The sequence below is a fragment of the Talpa occidentalis genome, unplaced genomic scaffold (assembly GCF_014898055.3).
Source record: "Talpa occidentalis isolate TD23 unplaced genomic scaffold, MPIMG_talOcc4v2.1 talOcc4.7, whole genome shotgun sequence".
Lineage (NCBI taxonomy): Eukaryota > Metazoa > Chordata > Mammalia > Eulipotyphla > Talpidae > Talpa > Talpa occidentalis.
In genome coordinates, this window is record NW_023605083.1 from 88,109,734 (window position 1) to 88,125,883 (window position 16,150).

The 16,150-nt window shown below is 53.2% G+C and overlaps 1 protein-coding gene across 1 annotated transcript; it reads right to left on the reverse strand.

The window, feature by feature from the left end:
- Positions 1–855: 855 nt before the first annotated feature.
- On the reverse strand, positions 856–15,671 carry P2RX1 (purinergic receptor P2X 1). Its single transcript, XM_037492658.2, has 12 exons — positions 15,300–15,671; positions 6,952–7,099; positions 6,596–6,667; positions 6,106–6,175; positions 5,759–5,855; positions 5,375–5,455; positions 4,977–5,118; positions 2,878–3,005; positions 2,368–2,458; positions 1,883–1,948; positions 1,410–1,511; positions 856–1,299 (listed from the first exon to the last, which is right to left on the reverse strand). Exons 1-12 carry the CDS (start codon positions 15,434–15,436, stop codon positions 1,234–1,236), a joined length of 1,200 nt encoding a protein of 399 aa, XP_037348555.1. The 5' UTR covers positions 15,437–15,671; the 3' UTR covers positions 856–1,233.
- Positions 15,672–16,150: the final 479 nt, after the last annotated feature.

The window sequence follows — 16,150 nt, forward strand, 5'->3', positions numbered from 1 at the left end:
CAAGCTGGGCCCAAGACATAAGAAGAGTCAGCTCTCTACTACCTACTGACAGACCCAGAAGGACTTCAAAGATGGCTCAAATTAGCCCCATGTTTCATAGAAGGGCACACTGAATTTCAGAGAGGACTGGGAAGACAGTGATTTGTTCTCATTCCTTTTATTGTGCTCCACCCCTTGCTTTCCCAGCCCTTGCATTCAGAAGGAGCCAGGCAGGCCTAGGGAGTGGGGAGGGCCATAGGCTGGGAGCCCAGGATTTGGCCAAGGCTCACACCCTGACCAGAGGTAGCTGAGTAAAGATTCATGGCCAGAAGGGGCTGCCCTGGCCTGACACACTTGGGGAGAAGCATCTATAGTGGAGGTAATGTGGCGCCGACCATGTGTTGTGCTTGGAAGAGGGGCAAGATGTGCCCAGGTGATTGTGTTTGCAGGGCCTGAACTGTTCAAATACAATGTGGATGGGAGAGGGTGTGCGTGCTGGTGAGTGTGTACATGGGGGCGTGTGCACAAGATACCCTGTGGCTGTGAGCACACCACACACCTCAGTGCCTGCTCCTGTCAGGTAATGCAGGCCCAGGCTGAGTCTGGTACTCAGTCAGGAGCAGTTCTTAAAATCAGGTGCTTAAAAGGGCCTGGGAAGTTTGCTGTCCATGTGGATCATATGACCAGCCTTGGAGATTCTGGTGCAGGAGGTCTGGAGTGGGCCCAGGTGCCTGCTCTGCTGATAAGCTTCCTTGGGAAATCTGCACTTTCTATAATGATGAAAATGTTCTGTGTTACCCGGTATGGCAGGCACTAGCCACATGTGTCTGCTTAGCAGTTGCAATGTAGCTAGTTTGAGGAACTAGATTTCTTATTTTATTGAAGTTGAATTAATTTACATTTAAATTTAGTCAGCTGTGGTTAGTGTGCCATACTGGAGAGCACAGGGGTAGAGACCCTGAGCTCGTGGGTGGATAAGGACCTAGGAAGAGAAGCACAAAGCTCAGGTCCAGGATTGTGAGAGTGGGGAGGTTGCTATGGTGGTGGTGGGGGAGCGGGGTGTAGGGTTGGAGCCAGAGCCCAGAACTGCATAGGTCTGTGCCAGTGTCCACTCTGAGCTGCTGCCAGCTTGGTGTCTGCCTGCCTGAGAGGACAGGAGGACTCCTGAGGAGAGCCCTCTGTCCTGGCTGGGATCCCAGCAGGGCTCCCTTTTGAGGCCTCACACTGCATCCTTCAGGAGCTGGGGACTGAGGGTCAGGATGTCTTCATGTTCTCCTGCAGGCCCAGGGTGGAGCTGGTGGCTCCGGGGTCACGCTCACCCTGTGGAAGCACAGGGGGGTAAAAGTCAGCCCCAAGGAAGCAGCCGTACCCGCAATGAAGACACATGGGTCTGAGGCCTTGGAAGGACTGAACTTAGGGAGTTCTCTTACCGCCTCTGGCCCCATGTCTTCTGCATACTTGAACTTCTTCTGCTTGTAGTAGTGCCTCTTGGGCAGGATATGGAGCAGCAAGAGGTCACAGAGAACGGTGGCCTGAGGGTGTGGTGGCGATGGACAGGGCATGGGAATGGGGGCAAAGGGTTACAGAACCTTCCACATCTCTCCTTGTCCCTACGGATTGTGGGGATCTGGCTGAATCCTGTACTATCCACACTTCATGTCCTGGGGGGTGGGGGTTGGCTACTACAGAGACTTGGGGTCCTAGATTGCCCCATCTCCCCTCTGCCCTGCCCTGGCTCTGGGCCTTGATTTCCCCAAACATAATATGTGTCTAGGGTAGTGGAGGGGGCGGTAATGAGGGACAGTTATTGTCAAGTTTGGAGGTGAGAGGTTTGTTGCTGCTGCTGAGATGTGGAAAAGTGATGGAACCCCCATTCAATGACCCTGTGACCCCCAGCCCTTACCACTCCGAAGATGCCAATCCCAGAGCCAATGGTGGTCATTGTGGGGATGATGTCAAACTTCCCAGCCTGGTGGCAAGGTCAGGAAAGACCAGGGGTAACAGTCAGTAGGGCACTGGTTGAAAAGACCTTCCTTAAATGCCCCAAGACCAGGCCTGGAGCCATGGGGCTTCTGGCCTGGGGCCACGGGGCTTCTGCACCCTCCAACATTAGCTGCCCCCATAAATCTACCGTCCACAGCTCTGGGTCTCCCCGGAAACCCAGCTGCTGTTCGGAAGCTCTGGGTTTTGACTTTGGGCTCTGCCTCCCTGGATACAAGAAGCTAGCAGGGGCGGTGTGGTCACAGGCTGCAAAGCACTGCCCTCAAAGGTACCCATTCCCATCAGTTATTAGGAGCAGAATTCTTGTCTCTATAAATATAGATGCCAACAGGACACTCACAGGAACCAAAACTGTGCCTCTGGCTGCCCTTCACACTGGACGCTCACCTTGCCATCCACGAGAATGTCAAAGCGAATCCCAAACACCTTGAAAAGATGCCGGTGGTTGGTCCCATTCTCCACAAAGTGCCTGGCAAACCTTGGGGAAGGGGGTGACATTGCAGGAGAGGGGGATAGAAAACAGTCCTGGGCACAGAGCATCAGGATGCAGGAGTTCTTAGAGCCCTACAACCCCATTATATAGCGGGGGATCCTAGACAGGACCCTAGACTGCATTCCAGGAATGCTATAGTCAACTTTTACCCTAACCCTGATGTCGCCTCCTTCCCCAGTCTGTCCTAGCCAGGTGGTCTGGGGCACTGAGAACTGGGGCAGGCGCTCAGGCCTCCAAGGCCTTGTTTCCAGCTGGCTCCCTCCTGGACCAGTCCCAGCAGGACAGGAGGTTCCCAGCTCCTCTGCTCCCCTCCATCCCCAGGAATACTTGGCCCCCAGTGATTCTAGGAGTAGAAAAGCCCACAGCACCCCTAGGAAGTATGCACAGCTGGGCCTTGCAAATACCTAAAATTGAAGCCTCGAGACAAACTTTTTTCCTCATGAAGCCCATGGAACTCGTAGATGGGTTTGCAGTGATGCACATGCCAGTCCAGGTCACAGTTCCAGTCAATGGTGATGCCCACCACCCCGCCCTGTCAGGACACAAGCATTTAAGACACAGGGTTCAGCATCAAATTCCTATCACACAGCAATCTCTTGATGAGGGAACATTTTTTGTTTGAGAAGAGATTCTGAGAAGCTGCTTCAGAGTGTCGGTGCTGTCAACTCACTGGCCCCACTTCCTACCCACCATTCTCCACCTTTCTGACTATTTCTAGAAAACACCAAGTTCTTCCTACCTCAGGCCTTTGCACATGCAGTGGCCTATTCACACAAGGCTGGTTCGTTCTCATCCCTTGGTTACTTCCCCTAAGAGACCTACCCTGACTACCACCCCCAATCTAAAATATGCCCCCGTTATTCCTTCCTGTTGTTCTCTATTTTTTTTTTGGGAACATTTGTCACATTGCAATGATATTTGCTGTGATTATTTATTTATTTATTCATTCATTCTTTCATTTCTTTTAAGATTTATTTATTTATACAAGCACTGGGGTGCAGGCCAGAGGTGCAGAAGGGTGAGAGAATCCATCAGAGACAGAGCAGGGAGCAGAACAGGCAGAAGGACTGAAGTGCACTGCTGAGGGGAGAAGCGGGCGCGACAGGAGAGGTCTGCACGCCATGTGGGAATCTCCCTGGCCGGCCGGGAATCGAACCCATGCTAAAGAGGCTGTGGACAGCTTCACAGCACTGTGCTCAACCCGCTGCGCCACCGGGGAGGCCCTTGTGTAATTATTTATTAACCCATTTCCGCTAAGACTATAAGCTCCATGAGGTGTGGGGGGCTATCCGTCTCATTTGTCACCAGCTCCTTAGTTCCTATCTTATTATAGTATGGGAGACAAGAAAATAGTTGTTGAATTAAAAAGTCTGTAAAAACATGGGCTGGGAAAAGAAAACTTGAGAAAGCAAAAAAAAACTCTGGGTAAGGCAAGGGGCAGGGCCAGGTGTGGGGGCGGGGCGCTGAACCCTGGAAGAGTTGGGAGGTGATCAGAGCAGACTCGGAGCTGGGAAACTAGTAGGGAGTCTGGACCTGTAGATGAGGGTGATTAGTGAACAGTTCCCAGTGAGGGGTGGCAGGGAGAGTTTTAGGAACAGGGAGCTCTAGCATTCAGCTTTCTGGTCTGGTGTGCTATGTCAATCCCCTGAAGCCAGAGGGTCAAATGTGTTTACATATTGTCTATGGCTGCTTTGCCCTCCAACAGTCCACTGGAGGAGTTAGAACAGACACCATACGGTCTCCCAAGTGGAAAATATTTACTTTCTGGCCTTGGAAGAAAAAGTTTGCTGATCCTTGTTCTGAACAAATGTGTTGTGAGTGAGTTTTCATTATGACAGTGATATCCCAGGAAAAGGCTGATTTCCATCCTTGGATAGGCGGCTGCTGGAGCAGGAGCCAGACCCCTGCAGAGGGCTGCCAGGTGCCAGGCTGTGCTGAAGTGTGTCCCATGCCTGAGCTCACTTGATCCTCAAGATAACCCCACAGAGGGCAATTACGATTGACCCCCCCTTTACAGATACAAAAGTTCAGACACAGCAAAGATAAGAGGTGGAGCTGGGGTTTGAACCCAGGACCATGCTCCTTGCAAGGGTCTACTTCTTTTGGAACACAGGTGATGGAGGATCTTAGCCTCTGGCATGCCCTGGAATCCTGAGCAGGGCACAGGATTTCCCAGGGTCATGGGTTATAGGATTCAAGCTGTTTTTATCTAATATTCAAAAAACAATGGGACCCCAGCAGCTGTCCAGACACCAACATTTGCCCATGTTCATTCATTCTATGTGCCTCCTCTGTTAGGGCCATGCCAGGCCCTGCTGAGGACACAGGCCTGACCTTCAGGGTCCCCTGGTGTTTGGGGATAGAGCCACGGTGTGGATGGATGGATAGATAGATAGATAGATAGATAGATAGATAGATAGATAGATAGATAGAGATAGAGACATACTTGATCCACATCATGGGAGATTTGTGGGAGAGGGGTTAACTGGGCCTTGCATCTTACCTTCTCAGCCAGGGCACTGAAATTCTGGCCTGACTCTTCCACCACATAGCCAAGCTTGAACACAGGGCAGAGCGGGTGCAAGGTCTTATGATAAAGACAGGTCTTCATGTATTTGGCATCCACTTCCTCCACCAGGTTGCGTCTATAGGGACAGAGGGCATTGGCAGGAGTATGCCAGCTGGGAAGGTGCCCACCATGCTCCAAAACTTAGGGGACCCCTCATGGGCTCCAGAAATACCCCTTCCATTGTCTTTGGAGACTGAAGGAAGCCCACCCCAGGCCCAGCCCGGGATCTCCCTCCAGAGTGAAATTGGCAGGAATGAAGGGAGGCAGACAATTGAGACCAGAGGAGTAACCTTGGGGAGCTGCCTGCATTTCTGCCCATGTTTCCCACCAACCTGTTGACCTTGAAGCGTGGAAAACTGATGCTGTTCTTGATGAAGAGAGTGAAGTTCTCGGCCTCTTGGAGAAGGGCAGGCCTAGAGGAGACCACACTCACTCACCACCCCCTGCTGGGAGTTGCCTGAGTGCCCACCAGAGTGTCACACAGCTTGTGGGGGTGTAAGAACCTAGGGGGTGGCCTACAGCCTTGGATCAGAGAAGGGGCAGGTGTACTGTGATGATGAGCTCTTGGGCCCCTTGCTTGACCAGGGACCAGGGGCAATATGGTAAGGGTGAGGTCAGAAACAGGGACGACAGATCCCACCAGGTGCTCGGGTCCAGAGGCTCCTCTGTCTGACTGGGGACCCTGCTCTCAGCCCCCTGGAGGGACGGGGTGTTACCGTGGGATGTTGTCATCCACCTCCACAGGGCACCAGCCAAAGATCTCACACGTCTGCACAGTGTTGTTGAAGGCCACACACTTGCCAGTACGGATGCCTGGAGTAAGAGAGGAACCCCTGGGTGCCCATTCCAAGCTTGGGGTGCAGAGGAGGCCCCCAGATCCCACCCCTAGGAGCTCCCAGTGATGGGGCACCTAAGAGAAGGCTGAGAACAGAGGTGTGACCAGGTCTGGGACAGGGCAGGCTGAGGTCAGGGCGGTAGGAGGTGAGAGCAGGAAGGGCCTCCCAGTGGAGGAAGCCTGGAGCTGACAGAGGCTCGAGAGGGGGCAGGAGGAGGTCGGTCTCACCTTGGGCCTTCCTTTCTGCCTTTCCTGCGATGCAGTTGCTGTCGTTGGTGCACGTGCCCCCTTCCGGGTTCTGGGGGAGGGGAGAGCTGCTGGGTGGAGTTCTGAGAAAAGTCCCTTCCACCCCAGGCTGTGGGGCAGAGTCTCAGAACCCCTTGGGGTGGCATGCTCATAGACTCCTTCCCCCAGTGTTCTCCCAACCAGCCCCCAGCCCTGGGCTTATGTCTAGCTGCCCACTGCCAATGACAACTGACAGGAGGTGGAAGGTGGAAGGCTGCGGTTGTAGGGTCCTGAGGCTCAACATCCCTCCGGCACACAACCGGAAGAAAGGCTCAGCACTGCCAGTGGTGGACCGACAATTTGTGGGGCTCTATGCCCGAAATTCCACCACCGTGGTCTACCCAGCTTCACCTCCAATGCACACGGGAACCTCCTCTCCAATGTTATTTTCCCTTGTGGGTCCAAGAAAGGGAGGATGCGTAGGAGTCCTCACCTCTCCACAGTGACCTTGAACCTGCTGGGGGGTTGCGATGAAATTGGTCATGACCACGAAGGAGCTGTCCCCCTGGAAGTGAGGGATGGAGGGGATAGGGCTTTGAGCTGGGAGATCAGCCCTGAGAACCCCAGCCCCGATGCAGGAGGATCCTAGAACCCACAAGACACTCCCCATTTCATGATATCAGTGTGGGGTGATATTACAGGGCTGTCCCTCATCCCCAGTTAGGGAAACTGAGGCCCAGAAAGAGATGGGAGCTGGGGGACCTCTCTACCCCATAAAAAGGTGAGGAAGATCCCAACCCCACACTGAACCAGGCCCTGTGGTCGGGAGGTGCCCCCGCGTCAGCTCACCTGGGCTGGGAAGACGTAGTCAGCCACATCCCAGACCTGGGAGCCCAGGCCCGGGAGCTGCGTCACCGCCAGACCCTTGAGCTTCACAGACACGCTGCTGATGAGGCCACTCGAGGTCTGGTATCCCTTCTCATAGACAAACACCCACCTGTGGCGGTGAGGAGCAGAGGGGCTGTTCAAGGATGGCACCAGCTGGACAGGTCAAGTCATCTCTCTCCCCCTCCCCAGAAGCATCTTTGACCACTCTCACTCCTAAGGCTACAAATTGGACTGCAGGGCAGAGAGCCCCGCGCCCCGCCTAGCCCTCCCCACCCCCTGTGCCTGAAGTTCCACCATTGTCTTCACTATGAAAAAAGTAACTCCCAGGGAGGATATCCACTGAAGGATCCTCTCTGATCCTTTTCTAAGAGCAGGATTTTCTGGAACCTGTAGGTCAAGCTTCTTGGACCTCAATCCTCACCCCAAAGTGCTCCTTCCTTCCTGAGGTCCTTGCACCCAGAAACAGCTGTGCACCTGGCAGAGAGCTTGGTCTCAATAGCTTGGATTTGAATCCCAGTCCCACTACTCACAGCTGTGTGACTGGGCAAGCTATTCAATCCTTTCCTTGTGCCTCGGTTTTCTCATCTCTAGAATGGAAATAATGACAACAGTCCCAAGAGTACTTGTGTGTTGAGTGAGTTAATGCAGGTTAAAGCACTTCAATGGGGACTGACATGGAGTAAGGGCATTAGAAACATTAGCTATTAATATCTCAACCATTCTGGGAGTTTCTGGGAAGGGGGAATAGATAGCAACAGAGGTGGCAAGCAGCCTCTGAAGGGTCCACCGCTTTAGGCCTCTAGTTGAGGCCCTTGTGGGAGTGGTTCAGAATGAAACTTCAAAAACCCTTGTTCCTTTGGGCTCTCTATGTTCAATCTGGGAGGTTCAATGGGTCCAGCTCCCGTCTAGCCCTGGGATGGGCACATGATCAAGACTTGCAAATCAATGGTTCATCACTTTAGCAATGGTGATGGGTTTAAGATGGGCTCATTATTCAGGGGCCAGGATTTTTCTGGGAATTATTCAGAAAGAGGTTTCCTGTCTTCTGCATGGCTAAGGAAGTTAGCTATAAGACCAAAACTATGGTTAGTCATCTTTGCCAGCTCACAGAGAGAGCAGGACCGAGAATACAGCCAATATAGAGGAAAGCTGAGCCCGGAGTTGGAGAGAGGTAGATTCCTGACAATATTGCTTGAGCACCTAGATCCAGCCAGGCCCGAACCATGCATGAAAATCTACTTCTGGGCATTTCAGTGACATGAGCTAGTAAATCCTCTTCCTTTATTTAAGCCAGTTTGAGTTTGGTTTCTGTTGCTTACAACTGAGAATCCCAGACATTTTCTCTGGAGTGGTCCCTTGCTCAGGAAAGATTCTTCATGGAGATTCAGAGTGTGTGTGTGTGTGTGTGTGTGTGTGTGTGTGTGTGTGTGTACGTCTGTGTGTCTGTGTTTGTGTGTCTGTCTCCCCAAAGTGCCCATCACTGAGTAATTGTGTTACTCAAGGCCCAATCTATTAGTATACCTGGGCTTCGTCTGACTGTGGGCAGGTGTGTTTATGCCCCCACCCTTACCTGCTCCCAGCCCACCTATCCAAGCAGAGCTCAAAACCCCTCTTCCATACCCCAAAATTCCCAGGCCTCTTAGGGCCAGAGTCAGTGTTGGCTCTCTGGGGACTGTCTGTCTCCCTGCTCCAGGCTCCAGGAAGGCAGTCCACCAGGTCTTCCTGCCCTCTCCCACAGTCCCCTCCCATCCTGCTCCAAGCTGCTCCCCCAGCCCATTACTCAAGTGAAGCCACCTCCCTGCAAGTCTAAGCAAGGTCACTGCTGCCCCCTGCAGGTCCCAGATGGCAACAGATGAAGCGTGACAAAGACCCCCAAATTGCTGTCCCCAGCCTGCTGTTTGCCTCCAGTCCCATCAGGAGGAAGGGGGCACCACCCATATACCCACCCGCCTTAGATTCCTTCCTCCTGGATAGGCCTCTGACTCCATGCCCAAGCTCGAAGGAGCTGCAAGAGGGGTGGGTGGGTGGGGGAAGTTGTTCCATGTTCTAACACCCCCCACCGTGGGAAAGACCACCTCTTGGCACCCCCATCCTTGCTATCCAGCAGCATTTCACTCTTTGTCCAGTACCAGCTCCTCACAATATAGAAGGGAAATCTGAGTTCTGAGTCAGCAGAGCCCAGGGCAGGCCCCTCCTCTGAGCAGGCCGGCTTCAGCATGTCTGCGGAAGCTGGGAACAGAGAGGAGCAGAGCTGAGTGGGCAGTGCTCCAGGCCCATGCAACCTTTCTGGGCTATGTTTGCCCTCCTGGGCTCTAAGTCGTGGGGGTCAGGGGGAAAAGTAAGTCCAGCATCTATGACCGTCGTCCTAATAATAGAATTATCGTGCAAGTGTCTGCCTTGACCTGCCATGAAGCCAAAGTCATTGACATCTTCAGAAGTCCCTCCCCTTCCAGAAATTCCCTTTCCCATTCTTTCCCCCATGTCCTTGGTAATGCCTTGTCCCAGGGCTCTCCTTCAGTCACCACTCAGGGAAGAGTCCACATCGTGGAGTGGGCAAAGGTCACAGACGCCAGGGCTCAGGTCCCAGCATGGTCCCTCACCCACCTGAGTCCCAGCTGAACCCCAGCTTTCTCAGTAAAGTGAAGTTAATGGCACCAACCTCAAAGAGGCTGCTAGTTCAACAAATATCAGCAAGGCCCACTAGTGCTTTCAGTCCTGGACTGAGCCCCAGGGAGCAGGAGGGTCTAGGTGATGGTCTGAGGGATGGTCCCACAAGTTCTCTTTAAGGAAACTAGAACAGTGCCTGGCGTGCAGTAAGCACCTCCTAAATAAACCTATTCACTGTCTCTACTCCCCTTTGCTAATTCCCCTGTAGATGTAGATCTGTTCCCGCCCCCCACTCCCACCCCGGATTCCATTCTCAGCCAGGCAGAACCCTTCGTGAGCCCTTACAGAAGCACTATGTCCCCAGATTCTTATCTCCCCTTCTGCAGTCTCCCCAGAGACTAAATATCACTTGCATGTTTAGTTATTCAACAAATATTTATTTACTGAGCCCCTAGCATGTGCCAAGCACTGGGCTAGGCACTAAAAACACAGAAGTGAACTAAACAAACAAAAATTCCGCACCCAGGGACTTACATCAATCAAGCGGTTCTATACATGTCTTTAACACCCACGGCTTGGGGACATGCACATCCTCCCCTCAGGTGGCCCTCCCTCAGGCACCTCACAGGTACCTCCAACTCAACCCCACCCTTTAGAAAATAGTCTGGCAGTTCCTCAGAAAGTCCAACATGGAATTACCATTTGACCAGAAATTCTACTCTTAAGTACAAACATAGGTTGCTTAATAATGGGGGAATATTCTGAGAAATGCACCACTAGGTGATTTTGTTAATGTGTGAACAGCAGGGAGTGTGACTACACAAAGCTAGATGACATAGCCCACTACACATCTAGACTAGGTGGTACAGGCACATAGGGATCACTGCCACATATGTGGTCTGTTATTGACCAAAACATCACTCAGCAATACATGACTGCACATATCCGAGAAAATAAAAACATAGGTCCACACCAAAAAGTGTTCACAAGCACTCATAGCAGCATTGTGCATGGAAGGCAAAAAGTGGAAATACTCTGAATGCCCATCAACTTACAAGTGGATAAACCCAAATGTGATCTATCCTCACCATGAAATATTATGCAGCCATAAAAAGGATGAAGCACTGATCCATGCTGCAACCAACATGGATGTGCCATGTAAACATTATGCTAAGAAATGAAAGAAGCCAGATATAAAAGTCCATGTATTCTTTGACTTGATTTATATGAAGTTTCCAGAATAGGCAAAGTAGGGTGTGGGAACAGTGTGAGGGGTGGGGTAAGAATGTCAAGGGGTACTGGGTTTCTTTTTGGAACAGTGAGAATGTTCTTGAATTAGATGTAGGCATAATTTGTGATTATCCTAAAAACCACTGAATTGTATATTTAGAAAGGGTGAACGTCATGGCATGTGAATTATATCTCAAAACAAAAATTCAACTGGCTTAAACTGAAGGCCTCATCTCTGCACAGAAACTGCTCCTCTTGTGCCAATCCTCTTGTACCAAGCTCAGAGCCTGGGTATCAACCCCATGCCCTCCATTTCTCTCATACCCACATTCTTTGGGTCCCCTATCCGTCCTGGCCCCCCTTGGCTACCATATTAGGATGCAGAGGGCTTCATTGTGTGGAGGCTGAGAGAGGAGTTGGATAGATGAAGGGCAGCCCTGGCACGGGGCTGGGAGGACAGACCGTGTGACTTGTGGAGCACAGGCTGTAACCACAGGCCACAAGCAGGAACCGACCACAGCAGGCTTATGCTATAGGGCAGAGCAGCCTTGGAGAAGGGCCAGAGAAGGCTCCCGGCCTGGAAAGGACAGAGTTCAGAGCCGGGGTTCACACTGAGGTGGCAGAGGTTAGTAATCATGCAATCTACTGGCAAGTCAAGCTGACTGTTTGTGTCCTTAAATTTTTTGAATGAGTCACCAACCTCTAAAATTAAGAGTTTCCTTTCCCCATGAATTCAAATTTCCAACTTCTCCTAAGAACTCAGAAAGTCTGGCCATGCTGCACACATGTCCCCCTGCAACAGCGATGGGCAAAGCTGAGCAGTAGCTTCCCCAGCTATGGGTCAGCCAGGATGATGACTCCTGGCTTCCATGCTTGGCACAGCCTCGTCCTCTCCATTCATCACTGCTACCTTTTCACAGTTGTCCTGCTTCTGCCTTCCCACCCCAGTGCCTGCCTGCTCCAGGCCTCCCCCTGCTAGGCAGCTACGTGTCTCCCCACTGCCTGCAGGAGAAAGCCCATGGAGTTCAGAAGCATTTAGAAGCCTGAGCAAGTGGCCACACTCCCACCCCCCTCCTCTCCCTTGGCTCCTTTCATGCTCTTCCAGCCAAACCCTAGTGACTCACTGTTTCTTTCCTGCCCCAGGACATTTGATCACACTCTGCTTTCCAGCAGAAATGCCAGGATGTGGGCGGGCACATAACCAGCCTCCACCAATCAGGACAATCCATCTCCTTGGCTACACGGATTGGATCTGTTCTAGGCACATGACCCAACCCCAGTCACTCAGAATTGGACCTGGGAATGTATGCCACAGAGATGGTAGAGCAGGTGGGGTACCGGCCTGGAGCTACTGTTGGCTATTTTCCCACTCCAGGGACAGAGCCTGTCTGAGAATGAAATCTCCATGCAGGGAACAGAGCCAAGAAGAGGAGACAGATGCTGGCTTGCTTCATTGGAGAACTCAAATGGACCTACCAGAACTCGACTCCCCATAAACCTTGCTCCTCATCATGGAGGATCCAGCCAGGCCTGAAGCCCATGTTGACTTTTTTAGCAACACAAAACCAGCAATGGCCCCACTTGTCATTCCAAATGCATTTTGATTGGGTTTCTGTCACTAGGAAGCAAAGGAGTTCTGGCCAATTCATCCTAAGCTCCTCCCTCCCTATCTGCCCCACCTCTGTCCCATGGAGCCTGACACAGCACTGGGCATGGGGAAGGTGCTATAGAAGTGTCCCCAGCAATAACTCATATCCAGGCCCAATTGGTGTGCTTCAGGATCTATTTTGGAGCTCTCAGAAGCGTGTACTTTTGAGAGTTCTGCATGGGGATCCGGGGAAAGGGTTAGGGATGAGATGAGAAAAGGTCCTGGGAGGACTTGGGAAAAGCCAAGAGCTGACCTGCCTGGCCCACAGTCCCAGGCCTTTGGGCAAAGCTGGTTCCACCGCTGTCACCTCCTCCAAGAACCTCCCCAGGCTCCCCTCCCCAAACAGCCTTCGCGAATCACCTTGGATATTCCTGTGTGTCACAGCCAGATCACCTTTCTCCTGCCCCCACCAGAGCCCTGCAGGCAAGGACATGTCCCAACATACCCCTTGTATGGGCCTGGTTGGGGGAGCATGACAACCCACTGCACCACCTCCATCACCTGCACTGCAAATTCACTGTCAGCCCAGAAGAGTGATCTCCTAGCTCAGTCCACCAGGACCTCAGGCCCACCTGCTACTCACCCACCTGTAACTCTTCCTGAAATAGTGTGACCAGTAGAGACCACCGCCTCAATTTCCCTCCTTGGAGCCCGTCCGGGTTCTCGGCATCTCACTCTCTCTACCTCTGTCTTTATAACTCTCTAACCATTCCTAAGCCTTTATCTGAGTGGCTGTGTTCAATGTCTGCCCCTCTGTCCACTTCTGGCTCTGTGTCTGCCCGGCCCCCATCTGGGCTACGCCCCTGTCCACTGGGGTCTGAGACTTCGGTTCCCCTCTGTTCCCCCGCAGTGGCCACAGGACCAGACCTTCAGAAAGTCAAGATCTGCCTGAAGGGAGGGTATTTAAGGAAAGGCCCTCCCCTCCTCGGGAAAGAGCAAACTGTTGAGGCCTGGCCGGTGGAAAAATTGGGAAACTGAGGCATGAGATGCTGAAACCAAGTCCAGGCTCTGGGTGAGGCTTTGATCTTCCCGGTGGGCTCAAGCTGAGCGGTCAGAGCAGTGAGGGCTGTGGCCAGAGGAGGGCGCCAGAGACAGCAGGAGCCACAGCCCAAGCAGATGGGAAGGGGGGTTGATTCTTGGCTTGGGGGCAGGGTTGGGGGGCTGTTGCCAGGGCCCTTGTCTTCCTGGATCTGCTAAGTGTCTTTGGCAGGTCAGTGTCCATCTCTGAGGCTGCTTCCTTTCTAGGATATCAAAGGCAACTTTGGAGCTGTGCTGCTGGATTCGGCCTCCTACTAACTGTGAGGGCTCAGCTAAGCACTCAGTGTCTCTGAGGCTTGCTGCACCGAGGACAGATGCCTGCATCTACTTTGGAAACTGGGTAGACCATCTTGGGAGGGAGGAAAGGAAAGAAGGAGAGAGGTAGTGAGGTCCCCTTCACTGGAGGAGTGTGTTCAGGATGGCCACTTGGGGTGTTTGCTGCAGCTAGGAGGGGTGATGTGGGAGGACTGTCCCTTTCCCTCTGACAGTCAGTGACTGACCCTGAATGGGGTCCTGGAGGTCTCTGGGCTCTGGGATCCCTCTGCAAGGTCCTGGTGCTGCCCCTAGTGCCAACCCGAAAAACAGAAGCAGGGAACCACAGGGGCCACAGTGAGGATGACGTTCAAACATCTTCAGGCAAGGGCAGGTGTGGAGGGTCTTCCCAGGAGGGTCGAGAGTTTGGCTAATGGTGGGACAGAAGGAAGGCCATTTGTGATGCAAAGACCCCGGGAGGACCAGGACAACATGACCATTGTTTGGCCTCCTGGTCAGCCCACCCTGGGCCCAGTCAGCAGTCCTGGTTTAGCCCCTCAGCAAAAATGAATCAGAAGACTTGGAGACTAAAGGGGCAGGGCCTTGAGAATCACACAACAAAGTCAGCTTGGGGCTGCTCTCACTCCCAGACCCCCAGCAGGAACTGAGCCCCTTTTAGTGGCCCCCAGGAGTCACTATGAATGGACATGATGGTCTTCACACAGGGGCACACACATCAGCCACCTCAACACCTCAGCCACAGGGCATGCACACATGGCACCAGCCCCAGAGACACACCTAGTAGCCCCACCCATTGAGCACACACCCAAACACAACGGGCACCTCCACTGACACACTTGCTCCACATACCACATACATGTGTGCTCACAGAAACATGTATGTGCAAGCTCATGCCAGACTTTTCTTGGCTCCCGGGACAGCTAACTGCAGGGGGAGCTGAACCTGCTTCTGACCCTGCAATGCTGGACAGTGGGTTGTGTCCCCAGATGCCCAGGAAGGAGCTGCTGTCCTGGGGACCAGAGTTGCCCCTCCAACATTTGCCCAAAGGGCACCATTATGGCCCCAGGAATTCTGCATTTGAGAGTGTCTCAAATACCCAGGATACTTCTAATTTAGGTAAGGTAGGCAGGACCAGGGCCTGTTCATTCTATATAAAGTGTAAAATGGGGTACAACCTCGCCTCTTAGCAGTGGCCTGGTTTGGCTGGGAAGTCTGAGGTAGAAGGGAGGACCCCAGCTCTAAGGGAACAGTCACCAGCGAGTCTGTCTCTCAGAACCAGCAGCTTTGCCTCTGGTTGGCCATATGATCCAGGACAGGGTCTCCCTGCTCTGCCTCAGTGTCCCCTCTCTGACAGTTAGTTAGCAGGTCCATTTCGTTTGAATAGCACTGTGGCTTGTCAGGAAGGGTAACAGCTGATAGAGACAAAGAGGAATTTGTGGGGGGGAACGAGGGCATCCCAGAGCCTGGATGATGGGGCTGATGCAAGAGGAGACAGGAGGGAGGCCCGACTCACCCAATGATGTAGACCAGCACCACGAGCTGGATTACACGGAAGATGATGCCCACCTTCTTGTTGCGCACCAGCACCATTCGGGGTGTGTCATACTCAAAGAAGAAGGCAGCCAGCTCACCCCGGAGCCGCCGCGCCATGGTAGCCAGGTTGGGGGCTGAGGCCTGAGCCCCCGCACAGCCTTGGCTCTTGAGGATGTCTGGGCGTCAACACCCACGCTTTGGCTTCTAGGGACTTCCCAGTCCCTTAAGAAGGGCAGAGTGGGGCAGAAGGGTCCAGAGTCAGGAGTCAGGGTCACCTGGAGGCGCTTGTGTGGGGAGAATCCTTGGGTGGTCAGAGCAGCACTTGGCCCTTGGCAGGAGATGGACTGTGGGCCAGCAGCGCCTGTGCACGAATAAATTCCCTAAGATAGCTGGGGGCGGGGCTGCTGGGGCCCGACCCACTGCCCCTCCTGGCTCCGCCTGAGCCCCCACTGGGCCTCCGGAAACAAGAGCTGTTGTCAGGAAACCACTGTTCACCCGTGACCACGCAAAGATAAAGCCTTCAGCCTCCAACAAACCTGGCACGACAGCACGGAAGACACAGGCCAGGGCCTGGGCAGAGTGACCTCAGGCTGGAGCCCTCCCCAAACCAGGGACCCATCCCCTGGCAGGAGGTAGAGGTAGGAGGTGGAGGCTGGGTGTCCTCAGCGCCCCCACATCCCACCCCATCCAAGCTGCCCTATGCTGACCCACACACTCTCCAAACCCTACCAATGTTCCCAGATAGGAGGCTTGGTCCCTACCTGGGGGTCTGCAGCCAGGAGGGCAGTTCTGGTCCAGCTGCCTTACACTTCCTGAGCCTGTGACAGGACC

Bases quoted from the DNA above. Each gene is read 5' to 3' on its own strand.
- P2RX1 (XM_037492658.2), bottom strand. From the start codon at position 15,436: ATGGCGCGGCGGCTCCGGGGTGAGCTGGCTGCCTTCTTCTTTGAGTAT. The intron at 7,100-15,299 runs GTGAGTCGGGCC...TCACCGCCACAG, and splicing joins GTGCTGGTCTACATCATTGG to GTGGGTGTTTGTCTATGAGA. The intron at 6,176-6,595 runs GTGAGGACTCCT...CCCCTCCCCCAG, and splicing joins TTCAAGGTCACTGTGGAGAG to AACCCGGAAGGGGGCACGTG.